Here is a 23,922-nt window from a genome sequence, read left to right on the forward strand (position 1 = left end):
GAAATTGAGAGCACTTCAGAAACATATTCAGAAACCAAAAAGTTGACCTTGGATCCAAATTGCTTTCCTAATCATTTTACTTGTCAAATCTCCAAAACTCACCATTGTTAAAAACATCTAGCTTTTCTTTATAGATAATGGACAGGTGCGTGAGTTCTTCCGCTACCAAATGGGCGATAAATTGTAATTTTCCCCTTCAAAATGACCTCAGAGAAGCACACAAGTTTGGTCAAGAAAGGTAGAAGCATTAACAAGAAGCTGCACACTGTATCGCAGAATATACAAAACAAGAATGCCATAACTTTTCCACATGTGTGCGCACACACACAGCTAGAATGAATCAACTGGAAAGAACAAGCGCCATGGACTGAATATTGAAGGACAAAAATCTAGATACAGAATGTAAAATATGTAGAGGAAAGAAAAGGGAAAAAAAAAAAAAGAACACAGCATCACAGTCTCTGCTGCTCTAACAACTCATTTTCTTTCTGCAGTGAATTAAGATCAGCTTCAAGTTTATCAATCCCAAAGTAACTGGATGATAAGGAGGCAAGCTTGGCTTCATAATCTGAAGCTTCTCTTTTCACCCTATCAATCGCAAGAATTGTGTTTGCGATCTCGCTGAAGCTCTCATGAATGCTGACTAAAAGCCTATAGGCTTGTTTCCTCACAGGGTCTTTCTTGGCATCCCTGGAACATGAAACAAGGAGCCAGAATCAGCAGGATAACGCCATTATTTAGTCTGATATTGTCATATAAAAATTAATGGAAAACTAGAGAGATTTTGTTAGGAACCTTGGAGAAGCAAAAGTAGAGAGTTTCAACTAGCAACATATAGATGCAACAGCCAGAAACTGGTCGCAGTTGCAGAATGAACTAAGCCACGCTATCTAGACCATGGGTTCTCACCTTGAAGACCATCAAGGGCATTCCAATAAAAGGAAGGAGGAAGAAGGAAAAAGCAAGGTTATGTGGGTTATAGAAAAGCTTGAACACTGAAGCTGGTTTGTACATGAACAATGGCACCAATACTGACGCAGTTACCAATTTTGTAACAAAAGCCTCCTCATACTGCTTTTCGGGACATATTTTGCTTTCTAGGCATGGTCAACTCTGTTTCCCACTAGATACACTGAAAAATGACAGTCTACCTGCAGGCAAGCCTGTGGGAGTGGCAACTTTCGGAACACAAACAACTACATGAACCAAACAGTAATCATGTATCCTACTACTATCTGTGTCTAGCCAGCCAAGATCTTCCTAAGTTGTGTCCATAAATAAGGACCGGAAAAATTTCCCTCCTAATGTTCTCAGGTCTCAAGCAAAAGATGTGTATATTTACATTAGTACATAAAAGTAGTCATTCCCAAAAGTACTTATTGATCATTTCTAGTTTTCACTCATTAATTACTTTTAGACTCCAATTTTGGAGAATCAAGGCTGCTGCTTGTTTCAGTAATTAAAATTGAAGACAGGAGCACTTGGTATATGAAATCAATAGTCAACATGAAAAACAACACAGATACCTGAATACAGCATCATCAACAACTGTGTAGGTACGACCAAGACGTTCTTGGATCGAATTGATTTCCAATTGAAGCTGCCATGTATCTTTCATGATCTGCTTAATATCTGCATCTTGTTTCCAGCTATTCTTAAAAAGCTCAGTTATCCGCTGGATATAGTAACTTCTTGGTGCCATCTTTGGTTGTTTTTCCAATCCCATCGAAAGTTTCGAATACTCCTCTTCTCTGCAGTTATCATCAATGCCATTAACTCATAGATGATAATGGTCAGAGGGCAGAGTTGATGAACCGGAAAGCCACAGAAAACAAAACACACTAAAATCCAGAAAAAAATATAATTTTGAGATCAGTAAGGCCAGAATCCAGTCTCTTAACAGGAAAGCATCTGATCTCAGGCATGCACAGCCCTTACCAGTTACCAACCATTGAAACTTTGGAAGCAAAAGAAAAGGAAAACATATTTCCATAATCCAGAGAAAGAGGCTTTACCTCTTGATAACTCTAGACATCATATCAACTATTTCTTTCCGAATTTCATCCAATTGCCTGAGTTTTTCCTGGACTTCTGGCTTTTCTGACTGCCCAGATAAAATGAGGTTGTTTTTGGTCTCCTCCACTGTAAGTCGGAATGCATCCCTATCAAATTATCAATCTTTTAACATTAGCCAGCTTGTAATAGCAATTAGAAAATAGAACGAAACCATCACTGAAATTCTGCCCAAATGGATAACTTTAAAATTAAAAGTGAAAACTAAAATGCACAATCTGCTGCATACAAGTCTCTCTGGAGATATAGCCTGATAGCCTCAACATCTGCCATGAAGTTCTATGTTTTATACGAATTATTTATCACATAAGAGTGGTAAATTGATCAAAATACAAATGCAGCTTGAAGGAGAAAACATGATTAAATGTGACTGGCCAACTCATGTGAACTCTTTCGAAAAAACCATTGGAGAAAAACCTACGAAGCGCATGTTAGTTCTGATGCCAAGAAATATGATCTACGTTACATGGGTGCCGGAAGTGGGTGCTGGTGCGGGTGCGGTGCAAGACGCGGCAAGTTCCAAAAAAAAAAAAAATTGGATGCAGGTGCAGTGAGGGCATATATATGTATATATATGTTATTTGTCTATATTTTTAAATTTCTTTTGTCAAGGTTGCCCTGATCTCATACACATTTGAAAGTTTTATTAAATAAAATGGGGGAAGGAGAGACGAAAGGGGGAAAAAGGAAGAGGGAAAAGGTCAGAGAAGAAAAGAAGGGGAAAAAAAGAGAAAAGAAGAGTGGGTGTGGTCAGCAACACTGGACTCGGTTTTCGGTCAAATTGAGTTAGGTGTCGTGTCGGGCCACACCTGCACACACACCCAGGTCGACTTAGGTGCACCACCATTTTTGGTGCGTGTTACTTAGGTTGTAATTAACCCCATACTAGCGTTCACAGTCTTGCAGCTGCATTAAGATCATCAACTTCTTCTGAGAGGCAATAAGATTTCATTTCCTTTATCCTGTGTTGAAACTAATTTTAACTGTAACATCAAAAATTTGACTTTAAGAAATAATGATGAAATTGGACTCGGTGGAGATTTTTCACAAGTGAAAACCCTTTTTTCAGGATTGTTTTGACTTGCGATCCTTCTGAAATCCTTGTGCTCAAGAATGAAGAGGGAACAAGGTAGAACGTGCTTCTCCATCAAGCAGGACCTTGCACTGGACTAGGGGTCAAATGAACTTCTGGAACTGCCGTAGGTGGATCAGACATTAGGCCAAATTATAATATCAACCCCAAATGGACATGATGACCTTGGATCCTGTCCAAAATTTCTTAGGATTTAAAGTGCCTCAAAACTAGACTTCAAAAGTTATAACCTACTAGGTTAATTATGACTAAGGCTCATCTGGACCAAGCGTAAAACAAGCCCAGATAGGACTAGGACTTAGGCCCAGGTACCTGGACCAGAGACGCAAGGCACATCTTGTGCCTGGTCCTTCTCCAATCTCCAACATCTGAAGTGGTTCGCAGTTTTCTGGACAGACACAACAAAGTCATAAAAGCAACAACTCCTCAAAAACATTATAACACCAAGTGAAAATCCGCATTGAGGAAATATTCTCAAGACACAATAAATACTGATCATCCAGAAAAAATGATTAATGTTTACATAGTAACTTAAGTTTATAACCTGAAGCATGTACATTCTGCAAGAAGTTCAATTAAATAAACATTAAACACACATAAGGATCGCTTGGAAATGTATTTACATTTTGCACCAACAATCAGGCCCTACTTTGTTAGCAGGTTTATTGCAAGGAAAATGAGGACACTAGAGTTTAACAGTTGGAAAAGGAGAGAAAAAAAGGACTACAATGCACCGTGAAAGAGAAAATTAAACCAACCAGAATGCAAGACAAGAAGCTATAACCCCACCATTCTAACTGCAGTTCCAATAGGCTATCCTCTTTCATGCCTGGCTTCTTCCCCATGAACTCAGCATGAGATTGGTCACCAAATGCCATCTCCGTGGTTGATTTCTCAGGCTTGGGAAAATGTCCACCCATCCCTTGGTTCAAATCCTTTTCTTGAAACTGCATTCTTTTATTTTACATATTCCATCAATGACAACAAGACTACTTTTTCATTAGGAAATATAACAGACTACACGCAATAGAAATAGAATACCAACGGACTTCACAGTTTCTGTACACAAAAAATAGTCAAATGTACAATAGGACGTTTCAAGATCCATTCTTATAGAGATCAGAACTCAATAGTTTATCAGTGCAATAGAAAATACAAAATGAAAGAAATTGATATGATAAATGAAAAAAGCAAATTGACCAGTCACTTTTTAGTTTTTTAAAGAAATAAATCTTATTTTCTCTGCTGAAATCATATTGCCAAAAGGAAATGGATACCCAAAATAGTTTGGAATATGAAAAACCTGTATTTTATGAATTTTTGCCTGCTTTAGTCTTATCAAAAACCTCAAAGGCATGTCAGTCAACAACTAACACAGCAGTCCGTTGAAGTGGTAGCTTTAACACATCTTTAATTAAAATAGATAGCCTTTGGCATGACATTAAGATATCACAATCAAGATAAAGGTACATAGTTCATCTTTGCAACATTAGAAGAATATGGATAACTGCCTACCATTAGAAACGTATGTCGTTTTATCCAAAATGGTGCATACAAGATGGATTGGTCTAAGGGTAAGTTCTAATAATCTTCAGAAAACTTGCCATTAGATCTTAATTCATTAACCTCACAAAATGTCAAATTTAAAGAATGTCTCAACATCACATCATACATCTTCTGAAGCAAGAATAAAAAAACAGCAGCATGCTTGAAGTGAACTCACCATTATTGATTTTTCTGGAAGGAAAACTGACTTTCCATTTTGGCGAACGGATACGTCATCTTTTTGGTTCTCATGTATTCTACTTATAGGCACTTGCACTTGTGTTTCTTCAACTTCTTCAAGTAGCTTTTCTTTTTGTTGAATACACCCTTCTGCAGACAACGTGTGACCTTCTTCACATGATTGCAACATTCTCTGCTCTAACTGCTCATTTGGAAACAATCCATGTATAGGTCGAATTGGACAGCCATCAGCTGACAAATCCTTCTTGATAGGGGCAGCCAAGGCTTCAGATGAACCTATATTTGAAAGTCTCAGCTTATCAAATTCCATAGCAGGGAGATCTATTCCTGGACTTGCATTTATATGGCAAATAATACCTGATGCCACCCTTTCTTCACATGCATTTTTCATAGGTCCAATTCTTAAGGAACTTGACTTAACAGGAGCTGCCTGACCGGTTTGATCCACTTCATGCATATCAGTCCCTTTTGTCCAACCTCTTAATGGATCTTCAACAACATCAGAACAAGACTCATTCTTCTTAGATCTGGAAATTATCACTCTTTCTCCATCAAGTTTTATGCTCTCAGATGACCTTGACAACTTCTCCACCAGAAATCTGACTAAATTATATGCATCCACACTAGAAAGATAAAGGAACTGCAACAAGACAAGTGTATCTGATTGTTTGTCAAAGGATAAAAATTGTTGAAAAAAAAAATTATTTTGTTGTGGAGTCTTTTCATTTGAGACTAACATGAAGAATTAAACTTAGAGAGGAGAAAAACAATAAAAGGTAATTCCATGGATTCGATGTGAACTTGAACCATTCACATTTTCATTTCACGAGAAATACATGCCACATTTAACAATTATATAGGAGAACAGATCCCACTTCTAGGAGAAAAGAACTAACATGATACCACCAAAACTTTCTCAAACATACTTAACATCCTTACTAATTGTAACCATCAAGATGGAAAAGGTATATTAAGTTTTCATTCTACTTCGTGGACATTCCAGAAGCCCCATTTGTGCATACATTCTTTTCCAACAGTGGTATACATTTATATAGATACACACACACACACAGAGAGGTTTGGCGGAGGGGGAGAGAAAACTTAAATGCTGGAAAATGCAGGTTTGCTTGTTTCTTTCTTTTGTTTCCACCCCATTCTGAATTAATCCATTCAAAAACCTTTCCTGCTACACTAAGACACCTTCCGCCTGAAGGCGACAATTATCAATATAAAAGACACCATCTATGTCAAACAACCAAAAAGGGAACAAAAAAAACTTCCAGAACATGTCCATGAGAATACTAGCTTAAAAAGTTTTCAGGTGTCAATTCGTTCATTTACCTCCATTAAAGATCACACCCTCAAAAATTTTAAAAATACGGATACCCATTTAGCGAATCCATGTCAGTGACCCAGTTTGACCAAGCAGAACGCAGAAAAAGTAAAGGCAGACGGAAAGGGAAAAAGAAGACCTAATTCTAATCTTTCAACGACATCGTTCACGAGATGAGGATGAAAATTCAGAATTCTTCAAAGCAACACAAGCAGCTATTATGGGAATTACTTTCTACTTCAGATACTCTTAGGGGAATGAGAATCCACTGATGTCGAATGAAGGAATAAAACCAAAGAAACAGTTACATATACGAAACTCGAATAAAATAAAAGGAAAAGGAGAAAGAAGAAGAAAATTAAGGGGGACACCAAAATTAACTCTATAATTGAAAACACAAAGGGAAAAAGCGCACATACTCGCGATCAATATTTCATCAATAAAAGGAAGACGAAATTCCTAATCTATGACAAATGATTGTCATGTATGGTCAACTCTCGCATGTACCCATTAGCCCATGTCACCAACAAAACTCAACACCAGTCCCATGAACGTCAAATTAGTGATCCAATCGGAAGCAAATTGGGAGAAAATCCCAACTCTCGTGTTTGAAACTTCGCAATTGGGTCCTCTAAATTTTAGTTCAACCGATAGCAAGATACCAAAAAGGAGTTCTCAAACGCAAACGAATAGAATAGAGCACGAATACCTGATGGAAGCTCAAATCCCCTCTGTAACCCAGAGCTTTGATGGAGGACGTGATCTTGGTACAGATATCGATTCTCTCCGCTGTGCAATCTGGCAAGGAAGTAGGGAAGGAGACGGAAGAATCCATGAGATTTAGAGACTGGGAACATATGGAGATCAAGACAGAAGGAGCCATCTCGCGGATCGACGAAACCCCAGTGGGAAGAGAGACCCCGAACTGTTCCAGAGAGCTGAGGAGGATCTCCTGAGCTTCCTCCATGTCCTTTCACTGTGAAATCCACCAGCACTGCAGTATGGAGCAGCTCGCCCCCTCTCTCTCTCTTTCTCTCGCGGCAAATATGGCAAAGAGAAATTTGGCTTAGCAGGTAAATCTAAACACGAAATAAAGCCAAGAAAACCGCATCTTTATTTTCTCATTTTGTTTTTTTGTTTTTTTGTTTTTTTTCTGTGTACCTGAAAAAGTGTTTACCACTTTACTCTCATTAATCAGATGTTTTAAAATTTTGAATCAGAAACTGGATGTACCCCAGATTTGGTGCTTATTTCTACAGTCAGATGGCATAGTCCAATCCATAAAATTTGTTGGCCCTCCATTTTAATAAAGAAAAAATCTTGTCAATCAAATGTGTTGATCAAATATTTCAAGTAAAAAAAGCGAGCATTGTAATCTTAAAAAAAAATCATGAAATTCGATTTCTGCATGAATGTTTCATGATTTCGTTGAAATTTTTGTCGATCTTTGGCATTCTATATCTATATGTACGGATTTAAAAAGTAAAGGAACAATAAACTAAAATCTAGATACAGGAGATTCGGCAAACTATATACATAAACCTTTAACTTCTATGTTCAAGTTTAGATTGAGAAAATTTTCTGATTTCTCATGGCACAGCATGCAATGCATTTTATCATGTAGAAATATACCGCTTTCAATATATATATATATATATATAAGAGTAAGTAATTTGTGTCTTACAAAGTTGTGTCTAATACATCTAATCTGCCCACCACTTCAACTATTTGCGGGAGAGGATTGAATACGACTTTATAAGACACAGCCTCTCTCTCTCTAGCCGGCTACTCCTCTCTCATTACTTCTCCCGTCATTAATGCTTGTTGTTAACTATTAATTATGAGATAAAAGGGCGTGTCAAAGCGGTTGTTATAATGTTAATAAGGAGGAAAAAGGTGCTCACATAGAGAGAGATACAGAGAGACAGTCAAGTTCACCGATCTTTGGGTATATGTGGGCACATACAACACAGGAAATCCATAGTTGCTCGATGGTTAACATGTTAAAAATTTGTAGATAAAAGAATCATAAATAGTCGTTAAGGTCACTATAAACCATTGTTGCATTATAAGCTATTTTGTAACGAATTTTTTTTAATTGTTAACTATCCGGTGACATCAAACATCCTATATGTACTGGATAATGAATTAATGATAGATATCATTTTAGCCTTTGTGAAGCAGCGTATACATATGAAAGCACTGTACACAAATATAATTTGCATAAGTTAATTATATACACATAAGTTTAAATTTGTAATTGCAATAATTTAATTTACAAAGCACTGCACACACATGATTGAAAAAATGATCTGCAACAATAGAGGTAATAACTTTTAACAGCTTTAGAAGTTGCTTTTACAACGACGGCGTTATGTATAATATTGCACATCAAGACGATAAACCGAGTACTCCTAAGTGGACTCGGACCATAAATCAACCAAGTTGCCAAATTATATTACAGAAGGGGTTGCAAAAATACCGAAGAGCCCCTAATAGCTGGCTTCCTACTGGCCTTTGGCTGCTTGAGTCAAGAGGACGCTGCCTGTAATTTGGCCCCTACCAAAATGGTGTGTATGCATTAAAATATGAAAGAAAGAAAGGTAGCCACTGTCGTTCAAATGTTAACCCCTCGGTGGTGATCGAGAAAAAGAAAAACGAAAAATCAGAGTGAGGAAGAAAGAGACGACCGACTGGCTCCCATCGAAGAATTTCTTCGGAGAAAATGAGTTATGAGTGGGTCTCACTTCCCCTATGAAGGTTCTCTCTCTTTCTCCCCCTATCCCTCTGTAGAATACATGATTTTTTGTGTGGATCACCGAACAATTAGTCTGTTACAGTTCATACGACTCGTTTTCCGATTCGTTGAAGTTGTGGTTTTTCGTCTTTCGGTGAATTCGCTGTGCCCAATACTTTTTACTTACCTAATGTTTGCGTTTTTTGAGAGTTTGTGGTTTTTTCCCCTCTTCATTCTTCTTCCTGCTAGCTTTTTGTAGAATTTCCCTTTGCTAGTCATGCTGCTTGTTTCTTAACATGAGTGGGGACGAAATTCCGGAAGCGTAACTGCGAAATGGTGATGCCTCTACTGATGCTCGGATCATGCCTCTTGTTTCTTAACATGGCTGAGAAATGAAAAATCTGAACTTGCAGCTGTGGAATACCAATGCCCTAGGTGTTGTTTGGAGTTTTTTTTTATCTGTAATTCATGTATACTTGCTTAGTCCTAATTATATTTCTGCATCGACTAAGAATCGTTCTCGGTACTGGTCACAGGAAGAGGAAGAAGTAAGAAGGGAGGATATGTTATTTGTGAATTTGAGTGAACGAGGCATTGTTCGCTTTAGGCATTTACTTACTGCTCCGTTGTTCTCATTTGTTGTCACATGCCTTAGTATCGACTTTTGCATCTCTCAAGCATTCCTTTGCATGCTTCAAGTGAGAAAATTTGAAAGCTATACTGTATTTCCTTGCTGGGATATTTCTACCTTCTTATATGACCCAAATGTTCGTTTCCACTCTTTTAAGGGTCTGAAGTAGGGGCTGTAAGAAAACCTGTAACCCATGAAGGGAAACATGACTTTAAGTGTGGGATCTAGCATATATTTGGTTTTCTGATTCTACGTTCTGGGGATTGTTGTTGAGTAGCATGTAATACTTTTCCCTTTTTTACTATGTTCATCATGGTGAGGTTCAATGGGGTTATTTTCTTTTGTCTTATCACAAATTCATGTGCCCGGGAAATATTACTGAGAAAACAAATGTTGGTAGTTTGGGGGCTTCGATGGGGTTGTCTTGCCTTATCACAAATTCATGCCCCCAGGAAATGTTACTGAAAACACAAGCATTGGTGGTCTGGGGCCTTCTTTCCCTGTGGAACATCTCCTGTGTTTGCACTTCTAGTTTGGTACAATAAAATGCACCAATTGTCTCTCTTTCCTGCCAAAACCCACTCGTTTTAATTAAATTATCTGTTCCTTTTGAGGAATTCCATATTCTGGTTATGCATCCCAAGGTTTGCAGTTGAGACTTGAGAGTTAACATCTTATATGCATGAATTTCATACATTTAAATTTCAAAACATCCAATATTCTCCCTTTTAATGATTCTACAGTAAGATTTGGACCAGAAGAATACCCTCAATCTATTAATTTCTATTTGTTCACTTTAATTGTTCTTATCAAAATGGAAGTCTATATATACTGGTCTGTCTTCATAGCATGACATAATTAGTGCTCTATATGTCATACTCCATGCCGAACCTTAATGCAGCTATATAGAGTATAGACTGTGGGTCCATGTACAACTGCAATCTTCTAGATGAACATCTGGCAGGACTTCATAGGTGAGTTTACTGATTGAAAGTCAAAATCAAATGGGAAAGAGTCATAGATGGTACAGATAATATTTTTGGAATATGATCAGTTTACCTATATTTTTAGACAACCACGATATTGTTGAAAGATATTCATGAAATTGTATGACAAATATTTGTTATATTTTCTTTCCTTGTCTGAAATTTTTGATCTGAGTGCTGTTGTTGCTGTTTAATTCATTCTTCATTTAATTTATGCTACATTTTTTTCAACCTTTTTCTCTGCTTATCTGAAATATAAAGAGGACAAGTAAATATCTTTTGTATTTTACCAGTTTTTTCTTTCTTTACATTTTGATTGGTGTTTCTAGATTTTCAAATAGCACCTTTCAAATTGTTTTTTTAGGCTTTCTCAAGCTGGCTAAAGCAGAATCGTGCTTTATGCCAAGGGACATACTCCAGATATTGATTTTTTGACTTTTTTCAACTTGAAATTTATGAGTCTAAACGCTGAACTAGTTGGATGGTGAAATGGTAATACGAGAATTGTAGTTGATCTCTCTTGGTCTGGAAGATTCCCGATATATGTGAATATTACCATGGTAGATGTTTCAAGTTGTCCTTGTGTCCCACTTGTTAGGTTTTAATGAGTTTGTCTTGTCAATAGAGGAAATCCATATTTTAGAAATTATGTTCTGTAGCTTGACTTTCATTTATGGTCCTAATATCCTTTTTTATATTATTTCTGGGTTTATTCTATATTGTTGTGTGGCTTTTTTCAAATCTATTGAATCCTTCAAAAAAGTTTTTGGTCTTTTTGGTTCTGCTATCAAGGTTTTTGATATCTTGCACAGGTGGCTGTAGGTTCATGCCTGTAATGGAGATGAGTGCTCACGATGTTTCATCTGCTATTTTTAAAGCTAAAAGTGCTCATTTCTCGTTAGCGACATCTTCTGAAGAAACCTTTTCATCATCCCCATCACCATCATCATCTCCTTCTCCATCACCATCATCACATGCACCACCTAGCGGTAGTGAATCAGCCCCATACATAGGACAAGTATTTTCTGGTGATGAGGCTGCTTATAATTTCTACAAGAACTTTGCCAGGAGTAGGGGATTTGCAATTCGGCGTCAGAAAGCCACGAGAAAAAGAGGGTCATATGAGACATCTATTACCAGTAGATATTTTCTTTGCCATCGAGCAGGATATCCTGTTCAAAAGGCGGATGGCAACAAAGTTCAGAGGTGCAAATGTGGAGCAGGAATGGGAATAAAGAGACTTTTATCAGGTGATTCAAGATGGGTAGTTATTCATTTTTCTAACATTCATAATCATGATATGATTGATCAGGCGAGATTAAGTTTCCTCCCAGCTTATTGCAAAATCACAGAAAATGACAAGAACAGAATTGCAACTCTTGCTAAGGCTGGTGTTGGTGTGAAACAAATTTTACGTTCCCTTGAGTTGGAGCATGGTGTTGAGTTGGGTTGCTTGCCATTCTCGGAGAAGGATGTTATAAATTTCATTCAATCAATTAAGGTGGTTGTTAATGAAAATGGGCAGGATCTATTAGGGCAATGTTCTAATGCCTCGTTGTTTAGCGGGGAAAACTCAAGTAGTTCAAACCAACTTGACTTGCAAGTGCAGAGATTACAATTGATTGCATCAGACATCATCATGGAATTTAGAAGGAGCAGTGTAGATTTTGAGTTAGTTCGAGATGAATTGGTAAAGGTCCGAGATCTGGTTAAACGGCTACAAAGCAAGGGTGACACGACATCCAGGATAGCACCAAACTCATTAGTTTTAGCTGGAACAGATACATATGTCAATGGCATAGGTCTTACTTCTGGATATAATCCTTTTCAAATAGTTGCTAATGGACGATATGTGGGCAAAAACCATGAAGAAGGTACTAAGCTGGCCAAGAAACCAAGGTACTGCAAGGTGCCTTCCTGTCGCCAAGCTGGTCATGATTCGAGAAATTGTCCCATGAGAAAGGTTGCACAGGTGGAGCTTGGTGTCCAGAATTCTGTCAGGTGAGGTTTTGCAGTGTTTATTGCATGTTTTGGCTCTCTATCACCAGCTGGAATTTATCATGGTTAATGTATCCCTTGTAGTCTAGGGCGAGAACCTGTTCAAATAGTTAATGACATGTGTAAATGAAAAATCCATTGGCAGCAGCACCTCAGCCAAAAAACCTAGATATTGCAAGGTCCCTTCTTGCGGCCAAACTGGTCATGATTCCAGAAATTGTCCCATGAAAAGGCCTCCACAGCTAGAGATCAGTAGCCAAGCTTCTCTCAGGTGACATTTTGCTCCATTACTTGCTGCATGTGTTCGACTTATATACCATCGGCTGGTACTTATTTGTGCTGCCAAAAAGCCTAGGTATTGCAATTCATGTGGCCAAAGTGGTCATGACTCAAGAAATTGCCCCATGAAAAGGGCTGCCACCCAGCTGCAAATTGGTAGTCAGGCTCCTGTCAGGTGGGATTCCTTCTTGTTGCAGGTGTTGATTCTGTTGCCGCTTGGTAATTACTTTTTTCTCTTTTATCTATTGTAGTTTAGTGCACAATCCTGCCCAATTAGCTGGTGATGCAACCCCTCTAAGTGATAAGTCAAATGGAGATAGCAACTCAGCCAAAAAACCAAGGTACTGCAAGGTGCCTTCTTGTGGACAAACTGGTCACGACTCAAGGAACTGCCCCATGAAGAGAGCTAGCGAATCTATGTTTGGACTCCAGTCTGCGATCAGGTAATCCATATAAGATACTCAAAGTGTAGTCTGGTGCCAGGTTCCACTTTTGTATGTGTAACTGAACTGACATATATTTCGTCCACCTTTTTTTTTTCATGTTTTTCTTATTTCTTTTCCTTACGTACATTGGTTACAGTTTAATGCAAAACCATGTCCAGAATGCTATTCAGGTTCCCTCGACAGATGGAATTTTGAAAGTCATTAGTGAACCAGTGAAAAGACCTAGATACTGCAAGGTGCCTAATTGTGGCCAACCTGGGCATGACTCAAGAAATTGTCCATTGAAAAGGGTTACTGAGTCGGAAATTTTAATGCAGCCTTTAAACAAGTAATGTAAATGTCTTTGGTGGTCATTTTTTGTTATTCGTGGAGTATCAATTCTAAATCTTGTGCTACTGTCTTATGTGCAGGATGGATTAATATCAGTTGTCTACCTGCAACTAAAGGTATTGCTTGACAAGTCAGCATTATTACTCCTAGCGCAATCTTTGAAATTTATGAGTGCATAATTGAAGATGTTATGAATTTCTAGATGAGTTCATGCTCTATACTAGAAGTTGCAGTCTTTTGATGTTTTTTCTTTCTTTGCAAATTGTAAAGACTCAGGCTGCTTCAGCATCCTCTCATCCCTTTTTGTTGTCTAATGCAATCCACATATAGATTTTTGTTTTCTGGCTTCCTGTAGCCCTGATAATTTTTGTTGAATGGTGCAGTAAAATTCTCCATCTGTTCCCCAATGGACCAACCTCCGTTCTTATTTTTTGAGAATGATAGTATGCGTCTCATGTGACCCTTTTCATCTGCACCTGCTTAAGGGTCATGCTCGCTCTGTTAAACACACAAAAGAACTGTTTTTTAGGAACTGTCCTGCCAAGCAGAAAATGTAGGTAAAAGTGTAACCGTTCTTACTAGGGCTCTTGTATGAATTGGCTTCTTGTTTTGCTCATGCTGCTACTCTGTCTCAGTCACTGCTCTGTGCGTCAAAGCTGTTGACTTTTTGTTATTTGATTATTCTGAAGGCTGAAAATCAAGTTCTACTAATATTTTCTGCTTCAGTGTTCATGTGCTTTGGCAATTCATACTCTTCCGGACTAATTGTGCTTCTATTTGCATTCAAGATGCTTCAACAGATGGGAGCACTTTTTTTTTTTTTTGTAAATATGGTCGAACAGGTCCTCTAGTGACTAATTACTTGTCTATGGAAATGTTTCTGTAATCGATGCATGCGTGCGTGCCCATGAGAAAGCTGGAAACGTTGTTTGTGCACAGGTATTTGGAAAAGTCTTGTATCTTGTTTAGTAAATTCTTTCGATTTTTGGTTGTTTCTTTGTGAGCTAAGATTAATCACCAAAACAAGGTTCTTGGAACATCACTGCACATAGATAGTGCTTCTGCCTCTATAGCTCATGCACTTGGATGGAAACGGTATGCTCTCATATGAATTATGATCTGAACAACGGAATCTGGTAGTGATAGGTCTTCGACTCCACAAGGTATATAAATGAGCCTAACAAACAAGAAATGAGGTATTCTGGTTTCTGTTGTGAGCGTGTTCAGCCTTGGCCTAAGTTACCATCCTAAGATTCAGTCGAAGGCCCAACCAAAAAATCTTTGTAAGAATGTCATTTTCTTGAGGGAACGAGGCATAGCAGTCCAAAAAATTTTTACTTGGTAATTTCGTTTTTGAAAGTCAAAGTGGGTCTTGAGCCCGAGTGTTGTTGGAATGCAGACGCGCATGTCCGCATGGAGAAATTGTGCCATATATTTACGGCAGCTCTAGTGGGACCTGACAATCTGATCACGCTTTCTTTTCGTTCAGCTCATTTATTTGATAGGAATGATTAGAACGAATGATTACTTTGGCTGGGCAGCATGTTACTATGCCTGCAACTCAATTGACTTCGGATCAGGATGCTGGAAACTTTAATTTATCATTTTTTGTAGATCTTAGATCTGAGAATCTGATGTTTCTTCATTCTATGAGAGGCCCATGCCGGCGGCGGCGTTCATCTAAATTCCAGCTTCATGTTTACGCATCCCAACGCCCAGGGGGTTGGATTTCGGTGCGCTGAATATATCAGCTTTAAGATTCAAATCATTTTCAGTGCCGCCAACAGGAGACGCTAAAAACCCGATCCAAACTACAATAGCGTGTATAATTACACGGCTTGGTCATGGACTCTACAAAAAAATTGGCAAGACAACAAAGAGGAGAGGGAGAGAGGAAAGAAAAGAAGAAGTGTGCGTGTGTATGGTTGCGGGGAGGAAGGTTCGCACGGTTGGTGGTGGTGAGAGACTCATAAGAGACCGAAGCCCCTGTCTCCAGAGGTCTAGAGTACACCCGTCAATGAGTATAATTCATCCACTGTTTATAATCCAAACGTATAGCAATCTGGCCTGAATTTGCATGCAGGTGCAGCCAAAATAGAAAGCAAGGTGAATATCACTCTTCAGCAGATAGCTGATGGAGTCTAATGATGTAGCAGCGTCCTTTCTTGTTGAAAGGTCATGCTGTGAACCGGAGTGTTCAAGAGATGCTGTGAACTGGAGAAAGAGCAAGAAGGAAAAAGGTAATTGATAGACTTGGCAGCAAAGAGACAAGGGGGCAACAGCAAGGAAGGTTCAAGCCGTTTCTATATGATAATATGCACTGTAAGTTTGTAAAAATATTGATATGACCGGTCAAGAGGACCCCAAGGAATGACCATGGCCTAAGAGAAGGGTCGGAGAGCCTCAACAAGGCCAAAGGTGGCACATTAGCGACAGGCGAGGGCGAAGAGGTAGATGGGCAATGCGTAAGAGAAGGGGGAGATTGGTAGTAACTTTCTCGCATAAGTGAGATTATGAAGGAGATGGGTGAAGCTGGGACCAAAGTTATGGGGTTCAACAAGGGCATATTAAAGGATGAGGAAGGTTTTTCTGTTCAAAAAAGCAAAAAAAAAAAAAAAAAACCAGCGGCCTCCACCAGAAGCAGAGAGAGAGGTAATATTCATGCGGCGAAGATCTGCAACCCCCATACCCACAGAAGGGAAGGCGAAGCAACAGTGTCCCTTCACTCTATGGTAGCCGATAAAGATGGGCGATCCCCCTCCCGGAGGAAGCGACTAAGGAGACGGTGAAGCTTAGAAGGAAAGAGCGATTAGATTTGTAGATGGCGACCTCTTCATAAGCTTTTGAGAACTTGAAACATCAGTTGCTTTTAGAAAAACATTTTCAATTTTAAAAACTTTATGAATTTTCTAAAGAATTTGTATAACCTGCCCAAATGAGCCTATTTGAAGCGTCTAAAGAGGCCGAAGGTTTTCAGAACGGAGGCTTAAAAAAGAAGAAAAAATCAGTTTTTACCTGAAAAACGTTAATCCATGTTCACGTTCAGGATCTGTGGCCTCAGATTGTCACAAAATCATACTCGGATCTGCCGATGCAATTTCTACAAAATATATTTGATCAAAGATCCAATTTGGGGAGGTAACAAAGTTTTACAATATCTGAACGCAAACTGAACTTTTTTTGGGTTGGCGAAACTGATCTCCGGATTTAGACGAATATACGTAAACGCTTCTTTTAGCTATTCCGAGCTGGCTATTCAGAACTAGGTAGTGCTACATTGTTCGATCCAAATCCAAATGAGATCGGCTTCAACAAAGCTATATATATCAGAACCGGAGCCAGAACGCGTCGCCTGCTATTTCCGTGTCCGTGAAATGTTGCATTTCCAAAGTCCTATTCTTAGTACGTAAGCATGCAAGAATGATACGTGTAAGGTGTCGGCATAATTCACTCAAAGCACCAAGCACGTTGGTGTAGTACAGATGGTGTGGAGAGGGACCGGTCTGATTCATCGGAATAAACATCGGATTCAACTCGATCTACGGTGACCGATTACAGTTTATTTTCCCCCTGCAGTTTGACCGCCATTTCTGTTCCTTCTGATAGAAGCTAGATCTGTGAATCCACTCTTTAGTGCCACTCGTCTGAGTGGTTTTCTGCACCTTTTAGATGTTTTGATGGTACCCACATCGTAAAATCATGAACCATGTCATGATATCAATCAACCATCTCATGGTTTGTTGCTTTAGCTAAACGAATAATTCTTTAACTATCATTTGTTTGTCTATTCCTGCACTTCCCTGATTTAGCTCTTTCCCTTTTTTCTCCGTGTTTTCAACCAGTTTGAGATATTGGTGCATGGGAGTGACTCTGTAAGAAAGATCTCTGTGAGAACCTGAGATTAGCTTGTTCTGGTTTCCCCCATTTGGTGACTCAACTAGTCTTGATTCACTAACATCAACCTCTATCTCGATTTCTCTCAACTTTGAGGATGTGGAAGTTCTGATATTTTCAAATTCTATAGAAAAGAGAAGTGCTTGCTGTCTTAGAGCCCTGCTGAAAGTATGAACTGGATGGGTGGTTATTCACGCTTACCAAGACCTGGAGGTTTCCGACCACAAAATCTTGGCCAGAATGCTATTTCTGTGGTTGGTAACTTCTGTTTCACATTCTTTGTATTCGGTGTCGTGATATTCACCATCATTGCTGCTACATACCAACCTGAGGATCCACTCTTTCGCCCATATACAAAGATTACAAGCTTTTTCACTTCAACTTCCAAGGCTACCTTCCGTTCAGATGAATCCGTTCCCAAGACTGCAGAGGATTTCACGCCCTTAAACCAAACCGCTTTTGCGACATTCATCAATGTCACAGATGTCTCGGCGCCTACCACCACCTCCGAAGCAGATTGCAGTGGCAGCTCAGGTGCAATCGACTGCACGGATCCGGATGTCTTTCCTTTTATGATGCGGGTTGCAATTGAACGTTTCACAAATATCCATTTCTACAAGTTTGGCAAACCTGTTCAGGGGCCAAATGGTAGCTCTTGCGACATGGCATGGAGATTCAGGCCTAAAGATGGAAAAAGGGCTGCATTTTATAAGGATTATCGTAGATTTGTAATCTCACGGTTGTCGGACTGCAGTTACAGTGTAGATGGGATTGGTGAGTACCACTCTGGTCTGAATGCTAGGAAGAAGAAGAAATTTGAAAAACAGGGATCGGAAGCTGAATTTGGGCCGCAATCAGAGGATTTAACTCCTCCAGAAGAAAAGCTTCCCGTTGTTGGGGATATTGTGAATGACACAATCCCAACGGTGGAGTCTGAAAGCAAGTTCAGCACCGGGAAGTATTTGATTTACAGTGGCGGTGGCGACCGCTGCAAGAACATGAAACATTTTCTGTGGAGCTTCTTGTGTTCTCTGGGTGAAGCTCGGTATTTGAATAGGACACTTGTGATGGACCTCAGTATGTGCTTGTCGTCAATGTATACTTCTTCTCATCAAGATGAGGAGGGGAAAGATTTTAGGTTCTATTTTGATTTCGAACATTTGAAGGATTCAGCTTCAGTGATGGAACAAGGCCAGTTCTGGACTGAGTGGGGGAAATGGCAGAAGTTAGACAGTTTGAGTCTGCACTTGGAGGAGGGTTTCAGGGTGACACCAATGCAGCTTGTAGACGTCACAGATACATTGATTATGAGGAAGTTTGGTTCAGTAGAGCCAGATAACTACTGGTACAGGGTGTGTGAAGGAGAGACGGAGTCTGTGGTTCAGAGACCATGGCAGCTTGTCCGGAAGTCAAGACGCCTGCTTGAAATTGTCTCAGCAATTAGTACAAAGCTAAACTGGGACTTTGATTCAGTTCATGTGGTTAGAGGAGAGAAAGCAAGTAACACCGAGCTATGGCCTAATTTGGCAAGGGATACAATGCCTGAGGCAATAATATCTGCTTTGCGTTACAAGGTTGATGAGGGTAGGAACTTGTATATTGCCTCTGATGAGCCTGATACTTCCTTCTTCGACCCATTGAAGGAGAAGTACATAATTCACTTTCTAGATGATTACAATGGCCTTTGGGGTGAAGGAAGTGAATGGTATAATGAGATGAAGGCTCTCAACAATGGAAGCCCTATTGAATTTGATGGGTACATGAGAGTGGCGGTCGACACTGAAGTGTTTCTGAGAGGGAAAAAGCAGGTGGAGACATTCAATGATCTCACCAAGGACTGCAGGGATGGGATCAACACGTGCACTGCTTCCTCATGACCGAAGTTTGTGGTTAACCCACAATTTGAACTGAGTTAAATCTCAATGCGCGTTCGATGGTCATGGTTTTCTCCTGTATGCTCTGTACTTTGCCATACATCTTACAAGAAATCAAGAATTTCCATGTCGTTTAACTGTAATATTGGAAACTCTTCATCAAACCCAAAAACTCTTACTGTTTTTTAACCATTGTAAGTAATCATGGTGTAGCAGTAAAACTCACACAGGATCCCACCTTTTTGACGTCTGCTTGTTTTCTGATTCTGGGCTTACGTGAAGATGAAGGTCATCTGTTTTCGAATGCCATAGACGGATTCACCGCCTTTTGCAAATCATTGGTGGTTTCCCCCAGTTAGTTATCGAAAACTGGTTACATCTGAAGATTGAATTATAAACATTTGGCAATTTGTTGGAAACTATTGTTGTATATAAATTCTATAAAAGGTAGGTGTACGTCCCATGAACCTTGAAACTCTAATATAGGCATGAACCTATAAAATAAACTCACAAACAAAAGAAAATTTTCAAAAGCACTCACCTAAATTTCAAAATTCCTTAAGCAGCTCTTTTTGTGAAATCTTACGAGCGTAACAATTCTCCCCTTTACAAGAAATTTAGTTCACAAAAATTAACTTACCTCTTGAGGAACAAATAAAGGTATCCAGATATCATGCCGTCTTCTCAGTTTCAGGTCAAACTCGGCTTAATAGGTAAAGCAGAGCCTTCCATATTTTTTCACACACACACGACAATCTTCTTTTCATTACTCTGTAACAACGCCAACCTGATCACTCCTCATGGGGAGTGTTTGGCTTCTTTGTTCTCCGTTGTGCAGACATAGCACAATTCTTGCTGCTGCCACAAGCGCCTACAAACTGACCGCTGAGAGTAGTGTAGATGGATTGCAGTGGTTGACAAAGGGAGTGAACGGGAGGATTATTACATATAGCAGAGAGAGAGAGAGAGAGAGAGAGGCATTCCTCAAGTGCAGATGCCCACGGCAGCCACAACATGATTCACCATCTTCGACATGGCTGCACACAACGCTTTCCTAAATTGCTTCAGGTTCGCAGCACTTGAGCCGACAAAATAGGAGTGACAAAATAAAGATAGCAAATAAAGCAAGAGCAACAAAAACATGCAGAAACAAAAATAAAAACAAGAGAAGAAGGGAGACTGAGTGAGCTAATCCAATGTAATCCAATGCGACCAATGCAAAGGCAAGGTGGACATCTGCCTTCACAATACATCCAAGAAAAATAACGTTCTATGTTGTGTTTCTAAACATGCGATTGTTGCGCTCTTCTCAAACCCGCTACCGATAACAAATGAGACAAGACCACAGGTAAAATGTCAGCCAGTGCTGACTGGCGGTGAAAGTGAAAAGAGAAGAAGCTGCCTAAGGGAGAGGGAAGATGAGAGTGTATGGGGGAGGGAAGGCCAGACACTGACAAACAAATGATAGAAAAAAAATGGCAGTTAACAAAAAAAGGCTACGACTTTTTAACAGAAAAACAAAAAAGACACTCGTTAGCTAGATAAATTCCAAGACACTGGAAAGGGTGAACATTTGTAGCACATGAGAGTTAACGAGGCAGAGGCACACACACACAATATATATATATATAGTGCCTTGGTTTTGAGTGTTGCCTTCTTTTTAACTTAAATAAAAGTAGTCTTGTTACACTCTTTTTATTGTTTTGTTACACTCCTTTTTATTGTTTGGTACCCCAAAAACATAAAAAAAACCAAAATCTCCTTTTTTATTTTAAATATAATATATATATATATATATATATATATATATATATATATAGACACTTGAGAAGTCTGATTAGATTTTAATGTCAACAATATCTAAAATCAACTTATGATTTTTAGAATAGGAAACAACTAGCGGGACGTGTTTCAACAACATAAATTTATTCTTACCAGACAACCACAGGTAAGCTGTCACCCACTGCTGACTCGTGGTGAAGGTGAAAAGAGAAGAAGCTGCCTAAAGGAGAGGGAAGATGAGAGTGTATGGGGGAGGAAAGGCCAGACACTGACAAACAAGTGATAGAAAAAAAAAAAAGAGTTAACAAAAATGGTGGTGCTACGACTTTTTAACATAAAGACAAAGAAAACACTGGTTAACTAAATTTCAAAACACTAAAAATGATCTAAGGTATTGACGTAACCGGCCAGAGATAAAACCCATAACACAAGGTGAACATTTGCAGCACATAAAAGTAAAGGAGGCAGACACACACACAATATATATATATATATATATATATATATATATATAGTGCCTTGGTTCTACTAAACTGTGTTGCCTTCTTTTTAACTTACATAAAAGTAGTCTTGTTACACTCCTTTTTATTGTTTGGCACCCCAAAAGCATAAAAAAAACCAAAATCTCTTCCTTTTTATTTTAGATATAATATATATATATATATACTTGTTTTTTTTACAAAAACTCAATTTGGTCTATATAAAAAATTTTTGAAAATATTGTTCTTCATACAAATTTTAAAAATACTATTCGACTTTCAAAAAAAAAGCTCCGGCACTATGCCAAGGGAAAATGAGGTAGAGTCAAAGGAAGTAGTACTTTTTAACTTCTCAAATGTTGGCCACTAGCATCTTGATGACAACCTGTGAACAAAGATGTGTTGGGTTCTACCTACCAAAGGTAAACTCATCTTCAGTTCTCTTCCACTTACCGTTGTTAGCTTGCAAAATAATTTTAGTTATATTTTTATATATTTTATTTATATAAAATATACAATTTTTTATTAAAATTGAATCGGGCTAGGCCGAGCTGAGCCTAGTTCGAATTGGTTGGGCCTGAGAGCTGTCAAAATGGAACCCGGCCTGACTTCAAATAGGGCCGGCCTGATGCCGACCCCTAGGTATGGGCATGAATGGACAAATGCCCACACAAATCCATAAAAAGTCTTTATTTTTATATTTATATTTTAATATATTTTTTTTATTTACATATTAGTACTCTTAAAATTTTATAATTAGTGTCCTTTAATCAAAATTTTTTGACTCTACCCGCCGTAAATGCCCCTTCCATCTACGCGTAAAATGCCTTAATCCAAGGAATTGTTATATAGTCATTGGTACTCCATCCCATGTTCATCTGACCCTATTGCGACGGCACCACACCTTTTCTTTCACCACATGTTTGCATCGTCAGTGTCCACGATGAATATCCATGATGGTAAAAGAAAGAAATATATATAAGAGCATTGAGACATCACAAAAAAAAAAACTTTATCCGGCACACAACAGCATTGATTTTTTATGTATATACGAAATACAAAAATATAAATTTTGGCCAATGTTTCAATCAAACAAAGAAAGATAAAATAAAAGTTTGAGCTTCACTTCCTTGCCAAGAAACGGCAACAAAAGTTTGAGGTTGACTTAGCTCTTCACATTGGTCGATGCCAGCAGCCAGCGGCTGACTAGTTGCCCCCTACCCTGTTTGTATTTACCTCTCTTTACTTGTTTGTATTGCATTTTGTTTGTAATTTCTTGTGACTTGTTGTCACAATTTCCATGCATTGTCCATTTTGTCGGCTCTCTTCTCCCCTCCTTCTCTCCCTCTCTCGCTCACACACACACATACAGACATATATATATAATGAAACTATTTATTTAAGTTCATTTCCTGTGACATCTAAGTAGAGTAAAAATCTCTTGTTCAAAAGGCAATGAATTCATTTCATTAATTCAAATTTTGTGAAAGGGAAAATTAGGATTGCATATAATTACTGCTTATATATGGCATGTAGCCATGTTTTTATTCCAATATCAGATGCCAAATAATTTTTTTTCTTTTTTTTTTATAATTTACCTACTACAATGTAAAATATTGGATGATTAGGAAGTTTTTGTACTATTCTATAATTTAAGATTGTTTTGATAATATATTCATTATTCATCCACAAATGAGGCAAGTTAAAGAAGGGTTCGAGTTTCCATTACAAGGTAGCTTGAGTACTAAAACACAAGTTGATGTATCAAGATGTCATATCCCAGTGTCTCTATCAAACGAAAGTTGCTGCATACAACAAAAAAAAAAAAAAAAAAACCAACCTGGAGCTTGACTTCATCGCTATGAAAAACTCTCTCTCTCTCTCTCTGTGTGTGTGTGTGTGTGGAAATGAATCCATTTCATTAACTAAAATCTCTTGAAAAGTAAAACTATTATTGCGAACAACATATAATCGCGTTGATGACATATTCATATTTTAAGATGCAAAAATATTATGGAAATGAATCCATTTCATTAACTCAAATCTCTCGAAAAGTAAAACTATAATTGCAAACATAGTATAATAGCGTCGACGCCATATTCATGTGTTCTAAGATGCAAAAATATTGTGCAAATGAATCCATTTCATTAACTCAATTCTCTTGAAAAGTAAGACTAAAATTGCAAATAATATACAATGGCATTGTTGCCATATTCATTGTTCTAAGATTCCAAAATAATG

At 38.4% G+C, this 23,922-nt stretch overlaps 3 protein-coding genes across 12 annotated transcripts; 2 read left to right on the forward strand and 1 right to left on the reverse strand.

Moving 5' to 3' along the window:
- Positions 1-275: 275 nt before the first annotated feature.
- LOC116258763 (uncharacterized) lies at positions 276-7,309 on the reverse strand. 2 transcript variants are annotated; one of them, XM_031636139.2, is made up of 7 exons: positions 6,955-7,309; positions 5,270-5,552; positions 4,890-5,188; positions 3,956-4,113; positions 2,016-2,162; positions 1,527-1,751; positions 276-690 (listed from the first exon to the last, which is right to left on the reverse strand). In XM_031636139.2, the coding sequence occupies exons 1-7, from the start codon at positions 7,210-7,212 to the stop codon at positions 453-455; spliced, it is 1,608 nt and encodes a 535-aa protein (XP_031491999.1). In that variant the 5' UTR covers positions 7,213-7,309; the 3' UTR covers positions 276-452. The 2 variants fall into 2 exon arrangements, with proteins under 2 accessions (XP_031491999.1, XP_031491998.1); XM_031636138.2 differs by having other exon boundaries at positions 4,890-5,552.
- A 1,534-nt stretch (positions 7,310-8,843) lies between these two features.
- Positions 8,844-14,377, forward strand: LOC116258917 (uncharacterized). Of its 9 annotated transcripts, XM_031636386.2 has the most exons (8): positions 8,844-9,005; positions 11,412-12,600; positions 12,743-12,868; positions 12,953-13,051; positions 13,128-13,319; positions 13,459-13,650; positions 13,733-13,768; positions 14,036-14,377. In XM_031636386.2, exons 1-7 carry the CDS (start codon positions 8,978-8,980, stop codon positions 13,740-13,742), a joined length of 1,836 nt encoding a protein of 611 aa, XP_031492246.1. In that variant the 5' UTR covers positions 8,844-8,977; the 3' UTR covers positions 13,743-13,768; positions 14,036-14,377. The 9 variants fall into 9 exon arrangements, with proteins under 9 accessions (XP_031492246.1, XP_031492252.1, XP_031492245.1 ...); XM_031636392.2 differs by lacking the exon at positions 13,459-13,650; XM_031636385.2 differs by lacking the exon at positions 14,036-14,377 and having other exon boundaries at positions 13,733-13,994.
- Positions 14,378-16,648: 2,271 nt separating this feature from the next.
- LOC116258918 (uncharacterized) lies at positions 16,649-20,526 on the forward strand. Its single transcript, XM_031636395.1, has 2 exons — positions 16,649-17,387; positions 17,495-20,526. Exon 2 carries the CDS (start codon positions 17,717-17,719, stop codon positions 19,421-19,423), a length of 1,707 nt encoding a protein of 568 aa, XP_031492255.1. The 5' UTR covers positions 16,649-17,387; positions 17,495-17,716; the 3' UTR covers positions 19,424-20,526.
- Positions 20,527-23,922: the final 3,396 nt, after the last annotated feature.

This window comes from Nymphaea colorata, chromosome 8 (genome assembly GCF_008831285.2).
Source record: "Nymphaea colorata isolate Beijing-Zhang1983 chromosome 8, ASM883128v2, whole genome shotgun sequence".
Lineage (NCBI taxonomy): Eukaryota > Viridiplantae > Streptophyta > Magnoliopsida > Nymphaeales > Nymphaeaceae > Nymphaea > Nymphaea colorata.